Below are 25,708 nucleotides of genomic sequence, written 5' to 3'. Positions count from 1 at the left end.
AATCTCAAATTTGGACTAATCAGACCAAAGGACAGATTTCCACCGGTGTAATGTCCATTGCTCGTGTTTCGTGGCCCAAGCAAGTCTATTCTTCTTATTGGTATCCTTTAGTAGTGGTTTCTTTGCAGCAATTCGACCATGAAGACCTGATTTCACGCAGTCTCCTCTGAACAGTTGATGTTGAGATCTGTCTGTTACTTGAACTCTGTGAAGCATTTATTTGCCTGCAATTTCTGAGGCTGGTAATTCTAATGAACTTATCCTCTGCAGCAGAGGTAACTCTGGGTCTTCCTTTCCTGTGGTGGTCCTCATGAGAGCCAGTTTCATCATACCGCTTGATGGTTTTTGCGACTGCACTTGAAGAAACTTTAAAAGTTCTTGAAATTTTCCGGATTGACTGACCTTCATGTCTTAAAATAATGATGGACTGTCATTTCTCTTTGCTTATTTGAGCTGTTCTTTCCATAGTATGGACTTGGTCTTTTACCAAATAGGGCTATCTTCTGTATATCACCCCTACCTTGTCACAACAAAACTGATTGGCTCAAACGCATTAAGGAAAGAAATTCCACAAATTACAAGGCACAGCTGTTAATTGAAATGCATTCCAGGTGACTACCTCATGAAGCTGGTTGAGAGAATGGCAAGAATGTGCAAAGCTGTCATCAAGGCAAAGGGTGGCTACTTTGAAGAATCTCAAATCTCAAATATGTTTTGATTTGTTTAACACTTTTTTGGTTACTACATGATTCCATATGTGTTATTTCATAGTTTTGATGTCTTCACTATTATTCTACAATGTAGAAAATAGTAAAAATAAAGAAAAACCCTTGAATGAGTAGGTGTGTCCAAACTTTTGACTGGTACTGTCTATATTGTACGTGGAAAATAAGTGTAAAAGTGAAACCTACTTGGAATAAGCGAACTTTCATGTAAATGTCATGTGACATTTAAAGGTGAAAGGTTGCTGCGTGGAATATTGTGAGTTGTATTATTATACAGTGCATTCGGAAAGTATTCAGACCCCTTCCCTTTTTCCACATCTTGTTACGTTACAGCCTTATTCTAAAATGGATTAAATGAAAATGTTTCCTCATCAACAAAAAAAAGCCACTCCTCAGTAAATGGCACATGACAGCCTGCTATGAGTTTGCCAAAAGGCACCTAAATGACTCTCAGACCATGAGAAACAAGATTCTCTGGTCTCATGAAACCAACATTGAACTATTTGGCCTGAATGCCAAGCGTCACATCTGGAGGAAACCTGGCACCATCCCTACGGTGAAGCATGGTGGTGGCAGCATCATGCTGTGGGGATGTTTTTCAGTGGCAGGGACTGGGAGACTAGTCAGGATCGAGGGAAAGATGAACGGAGTAAAGTACAGAGAGATCCTTGATGAAAACCTGCTCCAGGGCGCTCAGGACCTCAGACTGGGACGAAGGTTCACCTTCCAACAGAACAACAACCCTAAGCACACAGCCAAGACAATGCAGGAGTGGCTTCGGGAGAAGTCTCTGAATGTCCTTTAGTTGCCCAGCCAGAGCCCAGACTTGAACCCGATTGAACATCTCTGGAGAGACCTGAAAATAGCTGTGCAGCAACGCTCCCCATCCAACCTGACAGAGCTTGAGAGGATCTGCAGAGAAGAATGGGAGAAACTCCCCAAATACAGGTGTGCCAAGCTTGTAGCGTCATACCCAAGAAGACTCGAGGCTGTAATCGCTGCCAAAGGTGCTTCAACAAAGTACTGAGTAAAGGGTCTGAATACTTATGTAAATGTGATATTTCTGTTTTTTTTTAAATTATAAATTAGCAACATTTTCTAAAAACCTGTTTTTGCTTTGTCATTATGGGGTATTGTCTGTAGGTTGAGGAGGAAAACAACAATTTAATCAATTTTAGAATAAGGCTGTAACGTAACAAAATGTGGAAAAAGTCAAGGGGTCTGAATACTCTTAGAATGCACTGTATATAATAATAATAATAATAATAATAATAATAATAATAACCATAATCATAATATAGAATATATACATATATGCAGTGGGAGCCCCTTTCTCTATACAGTCTGATTCTAACATATTGACTCCTGGTTAAAGTAGTTCAGATGGGTATGGTGTCTGATTCTAACATATTCAGTATGATGTCTCCGTACCTGTACTCCCCTACACCAGTCCTCTCTCTCCCCGTCTCTCTCTCTCCCCGTCTCTCTCTCTCCCTCTCTCTCTCATTCTCTCTCTCTCTCTCTCTCTCTCTCTCTCTGTCTCTCTCTCTCTCTCTCTCTCTCTCTCTCTCTCTCTCTCTCTCTCTCTGTCTCTCTCATTCTCTTTCTCTCTCTCTCTCTCTCTCTCTCTCTCTCTCTCTCTCTCTCTCTCTCTCTCTCTCTCTCTCTCTCTCTCCCTCTCTCTCTCTGTCTCTCTCATTCTCTTTCTCTCTCTCTCTCTCTGTCGAACAACTCTCTGTCGAACTGCCTAATTGAGCTTGGGTTAACATATGTGACCGCTGGTCTTCCTCCCTTACCTCTTACCCCAGTCACATGTTACAGGTCCAGCTCATCCTCATCATCATCTTCATCCCTCCATCATGACCTACTGTATCTCTCTCCCACTCTCTATCCTCCTTCCTCTCTCCCTCCCTCTCTCCCTGGCTCTCTCCTATTCCCTCTCCTCTGTCTCTAGCGCCATCTGTAGACTGTTGAGGTAGATGCTGTTTCTGGAAGCCAGAGGGCTGCTACTCCGTGAGGGGAGGGAGGCCTCCACCTCCACTTCTACTTCCAGGAAACCACCCCCCATCTGGGTCTGGGTCTGGGGCTGGTTCTGCTGGTAGCGACGCTTCTTCTTCTTCTTGATTGTCTGTCCCACGTTCAGGTCCAGAGAAGCATAGTTCAGGTCGGGTTGGTGGGGCTGAGGCACAGGCTGGAGAGAAGGAGTTGGAACAGTAGAATAATAATTAATTTGTCCTTTATTTGACAATCTATTATAAAGGAGTATTTCAGGTCAGGGTTCGTGGAGCTGGGGAACGGGCTGGAGTATATTATATATGAACACTGTTAGTATATTATATATGAATACTGTTAGTATATTATATATGAACACTGTTAGTATATTATATATGAATACTGTTAGTATATTATATATGAACACTGTTAGTATATTATATATGAACACTGTTAGTATGTTATATATGAACACTGTTAGTATATTATATATGAACACTGTTAGTATATTATATATGAACACTGTTAGTATATTATATATGAACACTGTTAGTATATTATATATGAACACTGTTAGTATATTATATATGAACACTGTTAGTATGTTATATATGAACACTGTTAGTATATTATATATGAACACTGTTAGTATATTATATATGAACACTGTTAGTATATTATATATGAACACTGTTAGTATATTATATATGAACACTGTTAGTATATTATATATGAACACTGTTAGTATATTATATATGAACACTGTTAGTATATTATATATGAACACTGTTAGTATATTATATATGAACACTGTTAGTATATTATATATGAACACTGTTAGTATGTTATATATGAACACTGTTAGTATGTTATATATGAACACTGTTAGTATGTTATATATGAACACTGTTAGTATGTTATATATGAACACTGTTAGTATATTATATATGAACACTGTTAGTATGTTATATATGAACACTGTTAGTATGTTATATATGAACACTGTTAGTATATTATATATGAACACTGTTAGTATGTTATATATGAACACTGTTAGTATATTATATATGAACACTGTTAGTATGTTATATATGAACACTGTTAGTATGTTATATATGAATACTGTTAGTATGTTATATATGAACACTGTTAGTATATTATATATGAACACTGTTAGTATATTATATATGAACACTGTTAGTATGTTATATATGAACACTGTTAGTATGTTATATATGAACACTGTTAGTATGTTATATATGAACACTGTTCGAATGTTATATATGAACACTGTTAGTATGTTATATATGAACACTATTAGTATATTATATATGAATACTGTTAGTATGTTATATATCAACACTGTTAGTATGTTATATATGAACACTATTAGTATATTATATATGAACACTGTTAGTATGTTATATATCAACACTGTTAGTATGTTATATATGAACACTGTTCGAATGTTATATATGAATACTGTTAGTATGTTATATATGAACACTGTTCGAATGTTATATATGAACACTGTTAGTATGTTATATATGAACACTGTTAGTATGTTATATATGAACACTGTTAGTATGTTATATATGAATACTGTTAGTATGTTATATATGAACACTGTTCGAATGTTATATATGAACACTGTTAGTATGTTATATATGAACACTGTTAGTATGTTATATATGAACACTGTTAGTATGTTATATATGAACACTATTAGTATGTTATATATGAACACTATTAGTATGTTATATATGAACACTGTTAGTATGTTATATATGAACACTGTTAGTATGTTATATATGAACACTGTTAGTATGTTATATATGAATATTGTTAGTATGTTATATATGAACACTGTTAGTATGTTATATATGAACACTGTTAGTATGTTATATAATTATTATTATTATATATGAACACTGTTAGTATGTTATATATGAACACTGTTAGTATGTTATATATGAACACTGTTAGTATGTTATATATGAACACTGTTAGTATCTTATATATGAACACTGTTAGTATGTTATATATGAACACTGTTAGTATGTTATATATGAACACTGTTAGTATGTTATATATGAACACTGTTAGTATGTTATATATGAACACTGTTAGTATGTTATATATGAACACTGTTAGTATGTTATATATGAACACTGTTAGTATGTTATATATGAACACTGTTAGTATGTCATATATGAACACTGTTAGTATGTTATATATGAACACTGTTAGTATGTTATATATGAACACTGTTCGAATGTTATATATGAACACTGTTAGTATGTTATATATGAACACTGTTAGTATGTTATATATGAACACTGTTAGTATGTTATATATGAATACTGTTAGTATGTTATATATGAACACTGTTCGAATGTTATATATGAACACTGTTAGTATGTTATATATGAACACTGTTAGTATGTTATATATGAACACTGTTAGTATGTTATATATGAACACTATTAGTATGTTATATATGAACACTGTTAGTATGTTATATATGAACACTGTTAGTATGTTATATATGAACACTGTTAGTATGTTATATATGAATATTGTTAGTATGTTATATATGAACACTGTTAGTATGTTATATATGAACACTGTTAGTATGTTATATAATTATTATTATTATATATGAACACTGTTAGTATGTTATATATGAACACTGTTAGTATGTTATATATGAACACTGTTAGTATGTTATATATGAACACTGTTAGTATCTTATATATGAACACTGTTAGTATGTTATATATGAACACTGTTAGTATGTTATATATGAACACTGTTAGTATGTTATATATGAACACTGTTAGTATGTTATATATGAACACTGTTAGTATGTTATATATGAACACTGTTAGTATGTTATATATGAACACTGTTAGTATGTCATATATGAACACTGTTAGTATGTTATATATGAACACTGTTAGTATGTTATATATGAATACTGTTAGTATGTTATATATGACCACTGTTAGTATGTTATATATGAACACTGTTAGTATGTTATATATGAACACTGTTAGTATGTTATATTTGAACACTATTAGTATGTTATATATGAACACTGTTAGTATGTTATATTTGAACACTGTTAGTATGTTATATATGAACACTGTTAGTATGTTATATTTGAACACTGTTAGTATGTTATATTTGAACACTGTTAGTATGTTATATTATAAGGTTAGAATTTCACTGTACTTTTTTACACCTGTTGTATCATGTGCACATGTGCGAATAAACGTTGAAACTTGAAAGTCAGATAGCATCCTGTTCTTGGTAACTTGTAATGCGTTCAGAAACATCGTACTGTATACAATATACATCCTAGAGCAGATATTGCCTGCCTTGTACACAGTGGGGTGTAGTCGACTAGAGATGGCCTTGACCACAGCATATGACTGTGAACTACTTTAGAAACAGACTGGTTTAAAATGGATTGTGCATCCCAAATAGCACCCTATTCCCTTTGTAGTGCACTACTAGGGCCACTACTCTGGTCTAAAGTAGTGCACTACATAGGGAATAGGGTGCTATTTGGGACGTATGTTACTATGGATTGTGTGGTCTGAGCGATATAACTTCAATATACGTATTTAAAGATTTGTAGTAATCAGAATAGCATGAATACTGTGTATCGGCGTAGTTCACTTCCCCTCAGAGTGAAAATATAGCAGACCGTTGTTTAAAAAGTATGACCATCATGAGATTAGATTATAGTTTTTCGTGCACATTTAGTTTTGCACGGGGCATTGCCAGTTAATCACAGGAATCAAAAGATGTCCTCTGCATTTAGTCATTTTACACAATACAGTTTAAAACAATATTCTAAAAACAATTATTATTGTTATGACAGTAGTAATGTGAACAATAATGAACGAGAGAATGTTGGCCCGACGTACGTACCTTTCTATTGTCGCCTCTGGAGCGTTGCATGGTCATTGGTTCATAGCACAAGTCTTTATAGAACACACACACACACACACACACACACACACACGATTTAGTCATGAACACACATCTTTCCATTTAACTCAGGAAACTAGAATACAATCATGATAATATCTAAATGGAGAAAAAAAAATGAAGTTTGAGGTTTAACAGTTTAGAGTATATAGTATTGTTCGATGTCACTGTGTTGTTGACGTAAGAGAATAATGTCTTGCTGATGAACTTTTTCAGATCGATTTCCAGATACTATCTGTCAGATAGCATTCACAGACAAAACACAAAGGTTACTCTGCCTAATTCCATTGCAGCTGTTAGCAGGCAGTAAGATAGCTGACTTGTTAAAACGTTATTTTTATCTTCCGGTTACGCCACATCTATAACACTGTTACAACTGTAAATGAAACGCGTTTCATTGTGAAGGTTAGACTATATAGACACTTGCTTTAAATCAAAACTGTCTGTACATTTTTGTCAAAATCCATTTAAAGAAATGTGAGATGCTAAAGCATTAGAGCAGTGGTATTCAAAGTCAGGGTCGCGGGAGAAGAGCAGTTATGTGGCTATTTATTTTAATCTTTTATTACATTTTCTTTTTTGGGTGGAGCAAAAAATGAATAGTACAGATTATTGTATGGGACAAAATAATACAAACGTTTTTGAGAAAGATAAAAAAAAAAATGTATTGAGTAAATGTATTCATTGGTTTATTTTCATTTTCATATGAGATGACAATGCAATGAATTGAAGGTTATTTGTTGATGTAAAATCTAAATTGACCGATTTTAAGGTTGTGTCATTAGGGAGTGATGGTTATTTATATTGAGGGATACCTGGAGGTAATCGGACCTCTGAAATGAAAATAGTTGTCCCTCTCGCCTGAGGAAAATATATTTTTACCTGGCCCTCCCAGAGCATTTGAAGAAAGAAAAACATGTAATCCTCCCCATCCAAAATTATAATTAAAACGAAATAGCAGGGAATATTAAATCCCTTTTTAGTAGGCTATCATTGTTGCAGTCGTGATTTCTATCAAATCAACCCGTGGTTGAGAACCACTTCTGTATTCATACCATATTCACGTTATCCACTAGAAGATGGCATTTACCAATTTAAGCGTTAAGGACCGTCCACACCAAGGACGATAACTATAACGATACATTATACAGAACTATAAAACGTTGGCGAGCGTCCACACGAGAGGAAAGTGTATCGTTCTACAGTAGCCTGCACCTGTCAATCAACTGATCAAAGCATCCTACTGCACGCTGTATGTTCATATTAATAAGGTGGTAAGACAGACCATTCAGTGCTTCAGGGTGTGTTCATTGTCACAGTGACAACTGCAAATAATACTTCAATGAAGGCTACATGTAGCCTAATGAAAAATGCAATATAGAAACTCGTATTTAAATTAAATGTAGAAATTCAAACAACAAACGCTGTTTGGCCTGCGCATCTTTTACGTCATGTCATTGTTTGCCTCGTTGCTCAAGTGGTTTGCAAGTGATTTCCATTTTTTGTAATGGATGTCAATTCGTTTGGAAATTATTTTCACTGTGCGCATCACCTGTCTGTCATGTGGAACCATTTAATACATCAGTGCAACAATGTTTTCATCTCTGGCCAGTGATGCACTCTCTACAACTTTCCCCGACAGTTCATTTGGCCTAGGCCTAGTTTACATTCAGCAAGCTTGCTTCTCTCCACCAAAAGCCTATTAGCCGTAGTATAAAAAATTATACAAAATGAATCTCCTATAGTTTTTGTAGCCTATAGCTTTTCCTGGGATTTCACGACAATGGGAATAGCGGAGAGGCTTGCGTCGGTAGCCTATAGCCTATTGCGCACGGGAATAACTGGAAGAGAGAGGCTAGAGTTGTGTAGCCGAAGAAGCTAAATATTAGCTAGATATTAGGCTACTCATTAGCTAAATATTAGGGCTATAAATATTTACCTGTCATTATGCAAGAAAAAAAAAGATGATGAAATGGCAGATCAGTGCGTTCCTCCAGCCTGCGCTCTGATTTCCCCCGGCACGCAAAGCTCCACTATTGATTAGGCCTACGTTTTTAGGCGTAACATTATTCTACCTGCTACAACAACACAGTGCAATGAGGCATTTTTTATTTTTTTATGAAGGGAATACACAATTATTGGCTATATGGCTGTAAACTACAGTGATGTAGGATCATTAAAAATACATCAAGTATTTTATTAGGATCCCCATTAGCTGTGGCGATTGCAGCAGCTACTCTTCCTGGGGTCCACGCAAAACATGAAACACGACATAATACAGAACATGAATAGACAGGAACAGCTCAAGGACAGAACTAGATACATTTTAAAACGTCCCACATAGCCGGTGGGGTACGTGTGTGTCAGTGCTGCTGTGTGTAAGTTCACTATGCATACAAATGTATAAATTTCAACACATAAATGCTTCTTCTAAAAACTAGAAGTGATGCAGTCAGTCCCTCCTCTACTTTTAGCCAAGAGAGACTGGCATGCATAGTATTGATATTAGCCCTCTGATTAAAGTAAAGAACAAGACAATAACCGCTTAAACGTCCTGTTTTGAATGCTTCATGCCGAAATAACTGCATCAAATCAAATTGTATTTTTTATCACATGCGGGGAATACAACGGGTGTAGACTTTACTGCGAAATGCTTACCAGCCCTTCCCAACGATGCCGAGTAACACAAGAGGAAGAACATAAAAATCCACATGGACTCTTGTCCTCTCCGTTAGTTAGCGATTCCTCTGTAGCTCAATTGGTAGAGCGCGGCGCTTGTAACACCAGGGTACATTTACATTTACATTTTAGTCATTTAGCAGACGCTCTTATCCAGAGCGACTTACAGGAGCAATTAGGGTTAAGTGCCTTGCTCAAGGGCACATTTACGTCATTTAGCAGACGCTCTTATCCAGAGCGACTCACAAATTGGTGCATTCACCCTATAGCCAGTAGTGGGTTCGATCCCCGGGACCACCCATACGTAAAAATGTATGCACACATGACTGTACGTCGCTTTGGATAAAAGCGTCTGCTAAATGGTATATTATTGTTTTATATTATAACTCCTCCAACACCCGATTTAATCCATTCACTTTTTTACGCATTGAGGAACCATCTCCTTTCAACTCCAGAATTCCATAAAACTTTTCTAGACTCTCTTCAACGGACAGAGACTCCAAAGAAACCCTTAAATGATTGTGAAGATAACTTTTTCCACGAGCTGTGGTCCTTGCATAATTGTGCGAAGCCATGCTTGTTGTTGTGATAAACCACCGTTTTTTTTGGTGCTTTCAAAACAACTGGGAACTCGGAAAAATACGAGGTCATGAAGGTAAGTGATCTTCTGGTCGGAAAGTCGGAGCTCTCTAAAGAGGCCCCAAGTTCCCAAGTTGGAATTCCGAGTTGGAAGACGGTTCAAATCGATTTTTCCCAGTCAGGGCTAGTTTTTTTTCCTGAGTTCCCAGTTGGTTTGAACACACTGAATTCGGGAAGTCAGAGATTTCTGAGTCAACTTCATAAAACTGCTAGGTGGCTAGTACTATTACAGAGAAACAATTTCTATGTATATATAATCTATATATATATATATTTTTAAAGGACAGATCTGAGGTGGCACATGCCCCTGTGCCCCCTATGGGCATGACGCCTCTGCCTGTGGTGATGTTTACGTGATGTTTGATCTCACCTGTAGTGATGTTTCCATAGATGGGATTCTCTTGCTGCTGATTCTCCTCTTCCTCCTCTTCCTCCTCCAAACTACTAAGACTGGAGACACAGACAGGACCACATACATCAGATACATCAATATATATCACATACATCAATATGCATCAGATACAGTGGCTTGCGAAAGTATTCACCCCCCTTGGCATTTTTCCTATTTTGTTGCCTTACAAACTGGAATTAAAATGGATTTTTTTGGGGGGGGTTTGTGTCATTTGATTTACACAACTTGCCTACCACTTTGAAGATGCAAAATAATTTTTTTTGTGAAACAAATAACACAAAAAAAAAGAAAACTTGAGCGTGCATAACTATTCCCCCCGTTTTCCTTGATGGCCAAAAAGCTCAATTTTAGTCTCAGAGTACCTTCTTCCATATGTTTGGGGAGTCTCCCACATTGCTTTTGGCGAACACCAAACGTGTTTGCTTATTTTTTTCTTTAAGCAATGCCTTTTTTCTGGCCACTCTTCCGTAAAGCCCAGCTCTGTAGAGTGTACGGCTTAAAGTGGTCCTATGGACAGATACTCCAATCTCCGCTGTGGAGCTTTGCAGCTCCTTCAGGGTTATCTTTGGTCTCTGTGTTGCCTCTCTGATTAATGCCCTCTTTGCCTGGTCTGTGAGTTTTGGTGGGCGGCCCTCTCTTGGCAGGTTTGTTGTGGTGCCATATTCTCTCCATTTTATGGTGTTCCGTGGGATGTTCAAAGTTTTAGATTTTTTTTTATAACCCAACCCTGATCTGTACTTCTCCACAACTTTGTCCCTGACCTGTTTGGAGAGCTCCTTGGTCTTCATGGTGCTGCTTGCTTGGTGGTGCCCCTTGCTTAGTGGTGTTGCAGACTCTGGGGCCTTTCAGAACAGGTGTATACAGTTGAAGTCGGAAGTTTACAAACACCTTAGCCAAATACATTTAAACGAATCTTTTCACAATTCCTGACATTAAATCCTAGTGAAAAAATGTAATCCTAGTAAAAATTCCCTGTCTTAGGTCAGTTAGGATCACCACTTTTGTTTAAGAATGTGAAATGTCAGAATAATCGTAGAGAGAATTATTTATTTCAGCTTTTATTTCTTTCATCACATTCCCAGCGGGTCAGAAGTTTGCATACACTCAATTAGTATTTAGTAGCATTGGCTTTGAATTGTTTAACTTGGGTCAAACGTTTCGGGTAGCCTTCCACAAGCTTCCCACAATAAGTTGGGTGAATTTTGGCGATTCCTCCTGACAGAGCTGGTGTAACTGAGTCAGGTTTGTAGGCTTTTTCAGTTCTACCCACAAATGTTCTATAGGATTGAGGTCAGGGCATTGTGATGGCCACTCCAATACCTTGACTTTGTTGTCCTTAAGCCATTTTGACACACCTTTGGAAGAATTCTTGGGGTCATTGTCCATTTGGAAGACCCATTTGCGACCAAGCTTTAACTTCCTGACTGATGTCTTGAGATGTTGCTTCAATATATCCACATAATTTTCCTTCCTCATGATGCCATCTATTTTGTGAAGTGCACCAGTCCCTCCTGCAACAAAGCACCCCCACAGCATGATGCTGCCACCCCCGTGCTTCACGGTTGGGATGGTGTTCTTCGGTTTGCAAGAAACCCCCTTTTTCCTCCAAACATAACGATGGTCATTATGGCCAAACATTAATATTTGTGTTTCATCAGACCACATGACATTTCTCCAAAAAGTACGATCTTTGTCCCCATGTGCAGTTGCAAACCGTAGTCTGGCTTTTTTATGGCGGTTTTGGAGCAGTGGCTTCTTCCTTGCGAGCGGCCTTTCAGGTTATGTCGATATATGACTCGTTTTTACTGTGGATATAGATACTTTTGTACCTGTTTCCTCCAGCATCTTCAGAAGGTCCTTTGCTGTTGTTCTGGGATTGATTTGCACTTTTTGCACCATAGTATGTTAATCTCTAGGAGACAGAACGCGTCTCCTTCCTGAGCGGTATGACGGCTGCGTGGTCCCATGGTGTTTATACTTGCGTACTATTGTTTGTACAGATGAACGTGGTACCTTCAGGCGTTTGGAAATTGCTCCCAAGGATGAACCAGACTTGTGGAGGTCTACAATTTCTTTCTGAGGTCTTGGCTGAGGTCTTGGCTGATTTCTGATGTCAAGCAAAGAGGCACTGAGTTTGAAGGTAGGCCTTGAAATACATCCACAAGTACACCTCCAATTGACTCAAATGATGTAAATTAGCCTATCAGAAGCTTCTAAAGCCATGACATCATTTTCTGGAATTTTCCAAGCTGTTTAAAGGCACAGTCAACTTAGTGTATGTAAACTTCTGACCCACTGGAATTGTGATACAGTGAATTATAAGTGAAATAATCTGTATGTAAACAATTGTTGGAAAAATTACTTGAGTCATGCACAAAGTAGATGTCCTAACCGACTTGCCAAAACTATAGTTTGTTAACAAGAAATTTGTGGAGTGGTTGAAAAACGAGTTTTAATGACTCCAACCAAAGTGTATGTAAACTTCCGACTTCAACTGTATATACTGAGATTATGTGACGCTTAGATTTCACACAGGTGGACTTTGTTCAACTAATTATGTGACTTCTGAAGGTAATTGGTTGCACCAGATCTTACTTAGGGGCTTCATAGCAAAGGGGGTGAATACATATGCACGCACCACTTTTCCATTATTTATTTATTTTTGAAAGAAGTCATTTTTTTCATTTCACTTCACCAATTTGGAGTATTTTGTGTATGTCCATTACATGAAATCCAAATAAAAATCCATTTAAATTACAGGTTGTAATGCAACAAAATAGGAAAAACTCCAAGGGGGATGAATACTTTAGCAAGGCACTGTACATCAATATACATCATGTACATCAATATACATCACATACATTTTACATTTTAGTCAATTAGCAGACGCTCTTATCCAGAGCGACTTACAGTTAGTGAGTGCATACATTTTTTTTTTTCTTCATACTGGCCCCCCGTGGAAAACGAACCCACAACCCTGGCATTGCAAACGCCATGCTCTACCAACTGAGTTACACGGGACCATACATCAATACACATCAGATACAACAATACATCAATATACATCATATACATCAATATATATATATTAGGGTTAGGGTTAGAATCAGGGTTAGGGTTAGAATCAGGGTTAGGGTTAGAATCAGGGTTAGGGTTAGGGTTAGAATCAGGGTTAGGGTTAGGGTTAGAATCAGGGTTAGGGTTAGGGTTAGGGTTAGAATCAGGGTTAGGGTTAGAATCAGGGTTAGGGTTAGGGTTAGAATCAGGGTTAGGGTTAGGGTTAGAATCAGGGTTAGGGTTAGAATCAGGGTTAGGGTTAGGGTTAGAATCGGGGTTAGGGTTAGGATTAGAATCAGGGTTAGGGTTAGGATTAGAATCAGGGTTAGGGTTGGGATTAGAATCAGGGTTAGGGTTAGGGTTAGAATCAGGGTTAGGGTTAGGGTTAGAATCAGGGTTAGGGTTAGGGTTAGAATCAGGGTTAGGGTTAGGATTAGAATCAGGGTTAGGGTTAGGATCAGGGTTAGGATTAGAATCAGGGTTAGGGTTAGGATTAGAATCAGGGTTAGGGTTAGGGTTAGAATCAGGGTTAGGGTTAGGATTAGATATATATCACAAAAAAAGCTTGCACTGGTCTTTTCTTACTAGCTCTGACTTTGCTGATAACTACTTTATTGAGGAAAAATGTGCTTACGATGACTGTGATATGTGGTTGTCCCACCTAGCTATCTTAAGATTATTGCACTAACTGTAAGTCACTCTGGATAAGAGTGTCTACTAAATGACTAAAATGTAAAATGTAAATGTAACATCTCTGTCCACAGACAGGTTCACATGGGAGCACACGCAACACTGAGACTGGAGACACACAGGACACATATCAGAGACATACGACTGGAGACACACAGGACACATATCAGAGACATACGACTGGAGACACACAGGACACATATCAGAGACATACAAAATACAAATCACATCTGTGTGTCTACCGCAAAAGATATACAGTGCATTTGGAAAGTATTCAGACCCCTTTACTTTTTCCAGATTTTGTTACGTTACAGCCTTATTCTAAAATAGATTCAATTTTTTTCCCCCTCATCAATCTACACACAATACCCCATAATGACAAAGCAAAACCAGATTTTTAGAAAGTTTTGCTAATTTACTCAGTACTTTGTTGAAGCACCTTTGGCAGCGATTACAGCTTCAAGTCTTCTTGGGTATGACGCTACAAGCTCGGCACACCTGTATTTTGGGAGTTTCTCCCATTCTTCTCCGCAGATCCTCTCAAGCTCTGTCAGGTTGGACGGGGAGCGTCACTGCATAGCTATTTTCAGGTCTCTCCAGAGATTTTAAATCGGGTTCAAGTCCAGGCTCTGGCTGGGCCACTCAAGGACATTCAGAGACTTGGCTCTCCTCTCCTCCTGGCTCTCCTCTCCTCCTGGCTCTCCTCTCCTCTTGACTCTCCTCTCCTCCTGGCTCTCCTCTCCTCCTGGCTCTCCTCTCCTCCTGGCTCTCCTCTCCTCCTGGCTACGCTAGAGGTGTTGCTAACATTCAAGCCACCAAATTTAAATTTACTAAAAATGACTTTATCTTTTGAGGTTCTAGTCATTAAACCTATGCAGCCTACTCAATTCTACTTTTAGCTACTGTTTACCTCCTGGCCCCGATATCAATCTACACACAATAACCCATAATGACAAAGCAAAAACAGGTTATGGATTGTTTTGCTAATTTATATTTCAAAACCCCCCAGAAATATCACATTTACATAAGTATTCAGACCTTTTACTCAGTACTTTGTTGAAGCACCTTTGGCAGCGATTACAGCCTCAAGTCTTCTTGGGTATGACGCTACAAGCTTGGCACACCTGTATTTTGGGAGTTTCTCCCATTCTTCTCTGCAGATCCTCTCAAGCTCTGTCAGGTTGGATGGGGAGTGTCGCTGCACAGCTATTTTCAGGTCTCTCCACAGATGTTCTATCGGGTTCAAGTCCAGGCTCTGGCTGGGCCACACAAGGACATTCAGAGACTTGTCCCAAAGCCACTCCTGCATTGTCTTGGCTGAATGCTTAGGGTCGTTGTCCTGTTGAAGGTGAACCTTCGCCCCAGTCTGAAGTCCTGAGCACTCTGGAGCAGGTTTTCATCAAGGATCTCTCTGTACTTTGCTCCTTTCATCTTTCCTTCGATCCTGACTAGTCTCAAAGTCCCTGCTGCTGACAAACAACCCCACAGCATGATGCTGCCAACACCATGCTTCACCGTAGGGATGGTGCCAGGTTTCCTTAAAACGTGATACTTGGCATTCAGGCCAAATAGTTCAATATTGGTTTCATCAGACCAGAGAATCTTGTTTCTCATGGTCTGAGAGTCTTTAGGTGCCTTTTGGCAAACTCCAGGCGGGCTGTCATGTGCCTTTTACTGAGGAGTGGCTTCCGTCTGGCCACTCTACCATAAAGGCCTGATTGGTGGAGTGCTGCAGAGATGGTTGTACTTCTGGAAAGTTCTCCCATCTCCACAGAGGAACTCTGGAGCTCTATCAGAGTGACCATCGGGTTCTTGGTCACCTCCCTGACCAAGGCCCTTCTCCCCCGATTGCTCAGTTTGGCAGGGCGGCCAACTCTAGGAAGAGTCTTGGTGGTTCCAAACTTCTTCCATTTAAGATGGAGGCCACTGTGTTCTTGGGGACTTTCAATGCTGCAGAAATGTTTTGGTACCCTTCCCCAGATCTGTGCCTCGACACAATCCTGTCTTGGAGCTCTACGGACAATTCCTTTGACCTCATGGCTTGGTTTTTGCTCTGACATGCACTGTCAACTGTGGGACCTTATATAGACAGTTGTGTGCCTTTCCAAATCCTGTCGAATCAATTCAAATTACCTCAGGTGGACTCCAATCAAGTTGTAGAAACATCTCAAGGATGATTAATGGAAACAGGATGCACCTGAGCTCAATTTCGAGTCTCATAGCAAAGGCTCTGAATACTTATGTAAATAGGGTATTTCTGTGTTTTGATTTTTAATGAATTTGAAAAAATATCTAAAACCTGTTTTTGCTTTGTCGTTATGGGGTATTGTGTGTAGATTGTTGAGGATTTGTATTTAATCAATTTTAGAATAAGGCTGAAACGCAATGAAATGTGGAAAAAGTCAAGGGGTCTGAATACTTTCCGAAGGCGCTGTACATCTGAGAAGAGGTTTTCATGTCAGATCACTCACTAGATATGTACTGTGTACACACACACACACGCACACACACACACACACACACACACACACACACACACACACACACACACACACACACACACACACACACACACACACACACACACACACACACACACACACACATCTTAGAAAAGACATAAGACACACATACAAAGATAGTTGAAACACGTTACTGGATGATGATGAAACCGTACCTCTCTCTTGGATGATGCTGTGGGTAGAGAAGCTCCTCATTGGCTGTCAAAACAAAATGGTGGCCAATGACTACACGATTTTTTGTGAGTCGATGAGACTGATAAAGGTAAGTTAAGCAATGCTGATGAACAGAATAGCCTACAGAATGACAGATGCCATTATTATGTTGCTGCAAGACGTAAGAGACATAAGAGACGTGAGAGACGTAAGAGAGGTTAGAGACGTATTAGAGGTAAGAGACGTATTAGAGGTTAGAGACGTAAGAGATGTATTAGAGGTAAGAGACGTATTAGAGGTTAGAGACGTAAGAGACGTAAGAGACGTATTAGAGGTAAGAGACGTAAGAGACGTATTAGAGGTAAGAGACGTATTAGAGGTTAGAGACGTAAGAGACGTATTAGAGGTAAGAGACGTATTAGAGGTAAGAGACGTAAGAGATGTATTAGAGGTAAGAGACGTATTAGAGATAAGAGACGTAAGAGATGTATTAGAGGTAAGAGACGTATTAGAGGTTAGAGACGTAAGAGACGTAAGAGACGTATTAGAGGTAAGAGACGTAAGAGACGTATTAGAGGTAAGAGACGTATTAGAGGTAAGAGACGTAAGAGACGTATTAGAGGTAAGAGACGTATTAGAGGTAAGAGACGTATTAGAGGTAAGAGACGTATTAGAGGTAAGAGACGTAAGAGACGTATTAGAGGTAAGAGACGTATTAGAGATAAGAGACGTAAGAGACGTATTAGAGGTAAGAGACGTAAGAGACGTAAGAGACGTATTAGAGGTAAGAGACGTATTAGAGGTAAGAGACGTAAGAGATGTATTAGAGGTAAGAGACGTATTAGAGGTTAGAGACGTAAGAGACGTAAGAGACGTATTAGAGGTAAGAGACGTAAGAGACGTATTAGAGGTAAGAGACGTATTAGAGGTAAGAGACGTAAGAGACGTATTAGAGGTAAGAGACGTATTAGAGGTAAGAGACGTATTAGAGGTAAGAGACGTATTAGAGGTAAGAGACGTAAGAGACGTATTAGAGGTAAGAGACGTATTAGAGATAAGAGACGTAAGAGACGTATTAGAGGTAAGAGACGTAAGAGACGTAAGAGACGTATTAGAGGTAAGAGACGTATTAGAGGTAAGAGACGTAAGAGACGTATTAGAGGTAAGAGACGTAAGAGACGTATTAGAGGTAAGAGACGTATTAGAGATAAGAGACGTAAGAGACGTATTAGAGGTAAGAGACGTAAGAGACGTAAGAGACGTATTAGAGGTAAGAGACGTAAGAGACGTATTAGAGGTAAGAGACGTAAGAGACGTATTAGAGGTTAGAGACGTAAGAGACGTAAGAGACGTAAGAGACTTTTAGAGGTAAGAGACGTATTAGAGGTAAGAGACGTATTAGAGATAAGAGACGTAAGAGACGTATTAGAGATAAGAGACGTATTAGAGGTAAGAGACGTAAGAGACGTATTAGAGGTAAGAGACGTATTAGAGGTAAGAGACGTATTAGAGATAAGAGACGTAAGAGACGTATTAGAGGTAAGAGACGTATTAGAGGTAAGAGACGTAAGAGACGTATTAGAGGTAAGAGACGTATTAGAGATAAGAGACGTAAGAGACGTATTAGAGGTAAGAGACGTATTAGAGGTAAGAGACGTATTAGAGATAAGAGACGTAAGAGACGTATTAGAGGTAAGAGACGTATTAGAGGTAAGAGACGTAAGAGACGTAAGAGACGTATTAGAGGTTAGAGACATAAGAGACGTAAGAGACGTATTAGAGGTAAGAGACGTAAGAGACGTATTAGAGGTAAGAGACGTATTAGAGGTAAGAGACGTAAGAGACGTATTAGAGGTAAGAGACGTATTAGAGGTAAGAGACGTAAGAGACGTATTAGAGGTAAGAGACGTATTAGAGGTAAGAGACGTAAGAGACGTATTAGAGGTAAGAGACGTAAGAGACGTATTAGAGGTAAGAGACGTATTAGAGGTAAGAGACGTAAGAGACGTATTAGAGGTAAGAGACGTATTAGAGGTAAGAGACGTATTAGAGGTAAGAGACGTAAGAGACGTATTAGAGGTAAGAGACGTAAGAGACGTATTAGAGGTAAGAGACGTATTAGAGGTAAGAGACGTAAGAGACGTATTAGAGGTAAGAGACGTAAGAGACGTATTAGAGGTAAGAGACGTATTAGAGATAAGAGACGTATTAGAGGTAAGAGACGTAAGAGACGTAAGAGACGTATTAGAGGTAAGAGACGTATTAGAGATAAGAGACGTAAGAGACGTATTAGAGGTAAGAGACGTAAGAGACGTAAGAGACGTATTAGAGGTAAGAGACGTATTAGAGATAAGAGACGTAAGAGACGTATTAGAGGTAAGAGACGTATTAGAGATAAGAGACGTAAGAGACGTATTAGAGGTAAGAGACGTATTAGAGGTAAGAGACGTAAGAGACGTAAGAGGCGTAGAGGCGTATTAGAGGTAAGAGACGTATTAGAGATAAGAGACGTAGAGACGTATTAGAGGTAAGAGACGTATTAGAGATAAGAGACGTAGAGACATATTAGAGATAAGAGACGTATTAGAGGTAAGAGACGTAAGAGACGTATTAGAGGTAAGAGACGTAAGAGACGTATTAGAGGTAAGAGACGTATTAGAGGTAAGAGACGTAAGAGACGTATTAGAGGTAAGAGACGTATTAGAGGTAAGAGGCGTATTAGAGATAAGAGACGTAAGAGACGTATTAGAGGTAAGAGACGTATTAGAGGTAAGAGACGTATTAGAGGTAAGAGACGTAAGAGACGTAAGAGACGTATTAGAGATAAGAGACGTATTAGAGATAAGAGACGTAAGAGACGTATTAGAGGTAAGAGACGTATTAGAGGCAAGAGACGTATTAGAGGTAAGAGACGTAAGAGACGTAAGAGACGTATTAGAGGTAAGAGACGTAAGAGACGTATTAGAGGTAAGAGACGTAAGAGACGTATTAGAGGTAAGAGACGTAAGAGACGTATTAGAGGTAAGAGACGTAAGAGACGTATTAGAGGTTAGAGACGTAAGAGACGTAAGAGACGTAAGAGACTTTTAGAGGTAAGAGACGTATTAGAGGTAAGAGACGTATTAGAGATAAGAGACGTAAGAGACGTATTAGAGATAAGAGACGTATTAGAGGTAAGAGACGTAAGAGACGTATTAGAGGTAAGAGACGTATTAGAGGTAAGAGACGTATTAGAGATAAGAGACGTAAGAGACGTATTAGAGGTAAGAGACGTATTAGAGGTAAGAGACGTAAGAGACGTATTAGAGGTAAGAGACGTATTAGAGATAAGAGACGTAAGAGACGTATTAGAGGTAAGAGACGTATTAGAGGTAAGAGACGTATTAGAGATAAGAGACGTAAGAGACGTATTAGAGGTAAGAGACGTATTAGAGGTAAGAGACGTAAGAGACGTAAGAGACGTATTAGAGGTTAGAGACATAAGAGACGTAAGAGACGTATTAGAGGTAAGAGACGTAAGAGACGTATTAGAGGTAAGAGACGTATTAGAGGTAAGAGACGTAAGAGACGTATTAGAGGTAAGAGACGTATTAGAGGTAAGAGACGTAAGAGACGTATTAGAGGTAAGAGACGTATTAGAGGTAAGAGACGTATTAGAGGTAAGAGACGTAAGAGACGTAAGAGACGTATTAGAGGTAAGAGACGTATTAGAGGTAAGAGACGTAAGAGACGTATTAGAGGTAAGAGACGTATTAGAGGTAAGAGACGTATTAGAGGTAAGAGACGTAAGAGACGTATTAGAGGTAAGAGACGTAAGAGACGTATTAGAGGTAAGAGACGTATTAGAGGTAAGAGACGTAAGAGACGTATTAGAGGTAAGAGACGTAAGAGACGTATTAGAGGTAAGAGACGTATTAGAGATAAGAGACGTATTAGAGGTAAGAGACGTAAGAGACGTAAGAGACGTATTAGAGGTAAGAGACGTATTAGAGATAAGAGACGTAAGAGACGTATTAGAGGTAAGAGACGTAAGAGACGTAAGAGACGTATTAGAGGTAAGAGACGTATTAGAGATAAGAGACGTAAGAGACGTATTAGAGGTAAGAGACGTATTAGAGATAAGAGACGTAAGAGACGTATTAGAGGTAAGAGACGTATTAGAGGTAAGAGACGTAAGAGACGTAAGAGACGTAAGAGACGTATTAGAGGTAAGAGACGTATTAGAGATAAGAGACGTAAGAGACGTATTAGAGGTAAGAGACGTATTAGAGATAAGAGACGTAAGAGACGTATTAGAGATAAGAGACGTATTAGAGGTAAGAGACGTAAGAGACGTATTAGAGGTAAGAGACGTAAGAGACGTATTAGAGGTAAGAGACGTATTAGAGGTAAGAGACGTAAGAGACGTATTAGAGGTAAGAGACGTATTAGAGGTAAGAGACGTATTAGAGATAAGAGACGTAAGAGACGTATTAGAGGTAAGAGACGTATTAGAGGTAAGAGACGTATTAGAGGTAAGAGACGTAAGAGACGTAAGAGACGTATTAGAGATAAGAGACGTATTAGAGATAAGAGACGTAAGAGACGTATTAGAGGTAAGAGACGTATTAGAGGCAAGAGACGTATTAGAGGTAAGAGACGTAAGAGACGTAAGAGACGTATTAGAGGTAAGAGACGTAAGAGACGTATTAGAGGTAAGAGACGTAAGAGACGTATTAGAGGTAAGAGACGTATTAGAGATAAGAGACGTAAGAGACGTATTAGAGGTAAGAGACGTATTAGAGATAAGAGACGTAAGAGACGTATTAGAGGTAAGAGACGTATTAGAGGTAAGAGACGTAAGAGACGTATTAGAGGTAAGAGACGTATTAGAGGTAAGAGACGTATTAGAGGTAAGAGACGTAAGAGACGTATTAGAGGTAAGAGACGTAAGAGACGTATTAGAGGTAAGAGACGTAAGAGATGTAAGAGACGTATTAGAGGTAAGAGACGTAAGAGACGTATTAGAGGTAAGAGACGTATTAGAGGTAAGAGACGTAAGAGACATAAGAGACGTATTAGAGGTAAGAGACGTATTAGAGGTAAGAGACGTATTAGAGGTAAGAGACGTAAGAGACGTAAGAGACGTATTAGAGGTAAGAGACGTAAGAGACGTAAGAGACGTATTAGAGGTAAGAGACGTATTAGAGGTAAGAGACGTAAGAGACGTAAGAGACGTATTAGAGGTAAGAGACGTAAGAGACGTAAGAGATGTAAGAGACGTATTAGAGGTAAGAGACGTAAGAGATGTAAGAGACGTATTAGAGGTAAGAGACGTAAGAGACGTATTAGAGGTAAGAGACGTAAGAGACATAAGAGACGTATTAGAGGTAAGAGACGTATTAGAGGTAAGAGACGTATTAGAGGTAAGAGACGTATTAGAGGTAAGAGACGTATTAGAGGTAAGAGACGTAAGAGACGTATTAGAGGTAAGAGACGTATTAGAGGTAAGAGACGTAAGAGACGTATTAGAGGTAAGAGACGTAAGAGACGTATTATCATTATTATTAATGCTAAAGATTAGCAAAAAAAACTCATAAAATAAATGACACAATATTGAGCCATATTCCATGCAACAAAAAAAAAGGAAAAATATATTATTTTAAACTAACACAATTGCTCGGAGAAAGAGATTTTGTTCAACAAGTAATAATTTACCTGCTTTGTGTCTGGTGTCCCTGTATTTCAGAAAGCCGAGGGTGACATTGAGACACATAGAGATGCAGAGAACCAGGAAGGTTAAAGCCAGGCCTACGTAGGCCCCAAAACAGTCTCCTATTTAAAAAAAAAAAACCAGACAGACAGAGACAGAACGGGTCAGAGATGGAGCCACCCGGTCTGGACAAAGTCAGTCTGGACAAATAGAGGGTTTATTGTTTTAAACGTGTCTCATTCTGTTGCACCCAGACTAACAGTGATATCATCTAGTTGTCATTTTTCACAGGTTACCCAATATTTTAAAACTAAGACAAAAAACCTCTACACAGATGAAAGTTCTACTAGTGCAATAAACTATGGGTGATTCCAGCATTATGGACATTACATCTACATGACTTGAATGTCTCACAGAATGGCCAAACAAAAATGGAAATGAAACTTGTGTGTCTATAGTAACTCTTAGGGAGAGTGTACATACCCAAAAGTGGACTTCTAAATATTGTCATATAGGGGAAATAAAGCAAAAAATAAAATGGTCAATCTTTTTGAGGAGACTGAACAACTGTTATGGATGTTACAGAGTCTCATATGGATGTTACAGAGTCTCATATGGATGTTACAGAGTCGAATATGGATGTTACAGAGTCTCATTTGGATGTTACACTCTCCGTTATGGATGTTACAGAGTCTGAAATAGACATTCAAGATGTCTTGATCAAAATCTATTATTAAGACATTTGTTGTCATTTTGAATGTTTTTAAAATGTCAGCAGAAGGTTAACAAGGCCTAACAGTTAATTTTATATCTTTCTATATTTAAAAATGAACCTTTACCCGTTGAATGTAGACACAAATATAAGATTCGTTTTGTATTACAATTTTTCTTAAATATTGGAACAAAATATGCAAATGTGACTATATACACGTGCTACTTTTCTGGACAGTGGATGAAGTCAGTATTTTTGGGGAGGCTTTTTAAAAAAAAGACACTCCAGGACTATTCACAGATTGTTGATAAACACTCTTCTCATCTTTCTATCTAACAACAGTACAGCCATGTATGAGAAATGCATTTCAGCATATATTTTCCATGAGAATCTTAACTAGAACACATATTTTTTTAAATTTTTAAATTTTAGTCATTTAGCAGACGCTCTTATCCAGAGCGACTTACAGTTAGTGAGTGCATACATTATATATATTTAATTTTTTTCATACTGGCCCCCCGTGGGAATCAAACCCACAACCCTGGCGTTGCAAACGCCATGCTCTACCAACATCCCTGCCGGCCATTCCCTCCCCCTACCCTGGACGACGCTGGGCCAATTGTGCGCCGCCCCATGGGTCTCCCGGTCGCGGCCGGCTACGACAGAGCCTGGATTCAACAATTGCTTCAGTGAAAGTCTGAAGAATACATCCCAAAACAAGCACACAGAATGTGGTGAATGGACAAGCTTCTGAAGCTAAAATATGATACATTATTATCCATCATAATGTATGCACACATGACTGTAAGTCGCTTTGGATAAAAGCGTCTGCTAAATGGCATATTATTATTATTATTATTATCATATCTACAACCGTTATGGATGTTACAGATATCATAAAGCTGAAAAAGCACACTGACAATGAAAAGAGAGAAACCAATTTTAGACCATATAAAACCTTGATGAAAGTTAGCTTCACAGAGAAAGTTTCAAGATGATCCCATGTAAGGTGCATGTTGCACAAAAACGTTTCTTAAACTACTTTATGGGTGTTACATTTAATCTTCATAACTAACCCTGTGAGTGGAGAAACAAGCTCTGAAATACATGAAATATGACTGAAAAGGCTTTTTAGAGACTTGGCATTTTCCTCTGTAATGGTCATAATTCATACAACTTCCTACTTAAGCTTTTCAAATAAATCCTGAACTCCAACATATAGACCTTAAGGATAATTATGAACATGGTTTTCTTTTGGAAATTACTTTATTAGTTGTGAAAAGAGTTTGGTCTTACCTGACATCTTTAGAATAGTTATGGAGTTACAGAGTAAATAATAGTCCCCCTCTCTCTCTCTCTCTCTCTCTCTCTCTCTGTCTCTCTCTCTCTCTCCTCTCCTCTCCTCTCTCTCTGTCTCTCTCTCTCTCTCTCTCCTCTCCCTCTCTCTGTCTCTCTCTCTCTCTCTCTCTCTCTCTCTCTCTCTCTCTCTCTCTCTCCTCTCCTCTCTCTCTGTCTCTCTCTCTCTCTCTCTGAGGTGTTTCATCATACAGTCTATATTTACCTCTTCTGTTATTTTTACCTTCTCTCTCTCGCTCTCTCTCTCTCTCACACTCTCTTTTCTCTCGTAGGTATGTTTTTCGGTTGCAAACAGGAAATGTTGTGACCTCATTTGTCATTTTAGGTTAGAATAGACTCTAACTTTAGAAAAGTCTCCTGTAGATTGTACTGGACTTTAATTTTTGTTACCGTAATATACTTTAGTACTGGAGACCTACGACCAGTTATCAGTTTGTTTTTCAACATATTGTGACCTTTTTCTGAAGGACTTGCACAGCTGAAACAACCCTAATTTAGGTTTTCATTCTATTTAATTGTATTCTAAGAATTTACATTTTCTAAGGCATTGCACAGATTATTGATTTTCTTGGTAATTTATGCATAGTTTATGGAGGGTATATTGGAAATGTATTTTATGTATATATTTTTTATCCCACCACGGCAGCGAGAGAGACAACAGGAAGTGTGTTTGTGTGTAAACTGTTCTTATTTCTTTCAAACATTAACCACACACTCACACACACACATACACACACACACACACACACACTTGCACAAACAGTTTATTTTTTATAAGAGCGTTTATCAATAGCCAATATAATCCCAATATAATCCCTACCATTGTGTTGCTGAGCTGTCGTAGTGCTGCTGAAAATGTCAGTCATAATGTAAGTAACCTAATTCATGTTCCTCTAAAGGCCTGTGTCAATCCGACAGCTACTGTCAGCAGTAATCATGTGCCCACGAACCAGAGTTATACTAGCACTGAGGCGGTTTGCCCTAGTAGGAAGCCCACTGTGTGCAGCTCAACTTTAAATATCACTGTTATGTCTACCTCTGAAAAGCCCCCCCCCCAGTACAGCAATAAAAACAATC

General features: G+C 38.5%; 1 protein-coding gene across 1 annotated transcript; it reads right to left on the bottom strand.

Moving 5' to 3' along the window:
• Positions 1 to 2,416: 2,416 nt before the first annotated feature.
• LOC121541293 lies at positions 2,417 to 10,483 on the bottom strand. Its single transcript, XM_041850278.1, has 3 exons — positions 10,408 to 10,483; positions 6,660 to 6,712; positions 2,417 to 2,916 (listed from the first exon to the last, which is right to left on the bottom strand). The coding sequence occupies exons 2-3, from the start codon at positions 6,693 to 6,695 to the stop codon at positions 2,656 to 2,658; spliced, it is 297 nt and encodes a 98-aa protein (XP_041706212.1). The 5' UTR covers positions 6,696 to 6,712; positions 10,408 to 10,483; the 3' UTR covers positions 2,417 to 2,655.
• Positions 10,484 to 25,708: the final 15,225 nt, after the last annotated feature.

This window comes from Coregonus clupeaformis, chromosome 27, assembly GCF_020615455.1.
Source record: "Coregonus clupeaformis isolate EN_2021a chromosome 27, ASM2061545v1, whole genome shotgun sequence".
Taxonomy (NCBI): domain Eukaryota; kingdom Metazoa; phylum Chordata; class Actinopteri; order Salmoniformes; family Salmonidae; genus Coregonus; species Coregonus clupeaformis.
The sequence above is the reverse complement of the archived record's forward strand: the minus strand, read 5'-3'. Positions and strand labels throughout refer to the sequence as shown.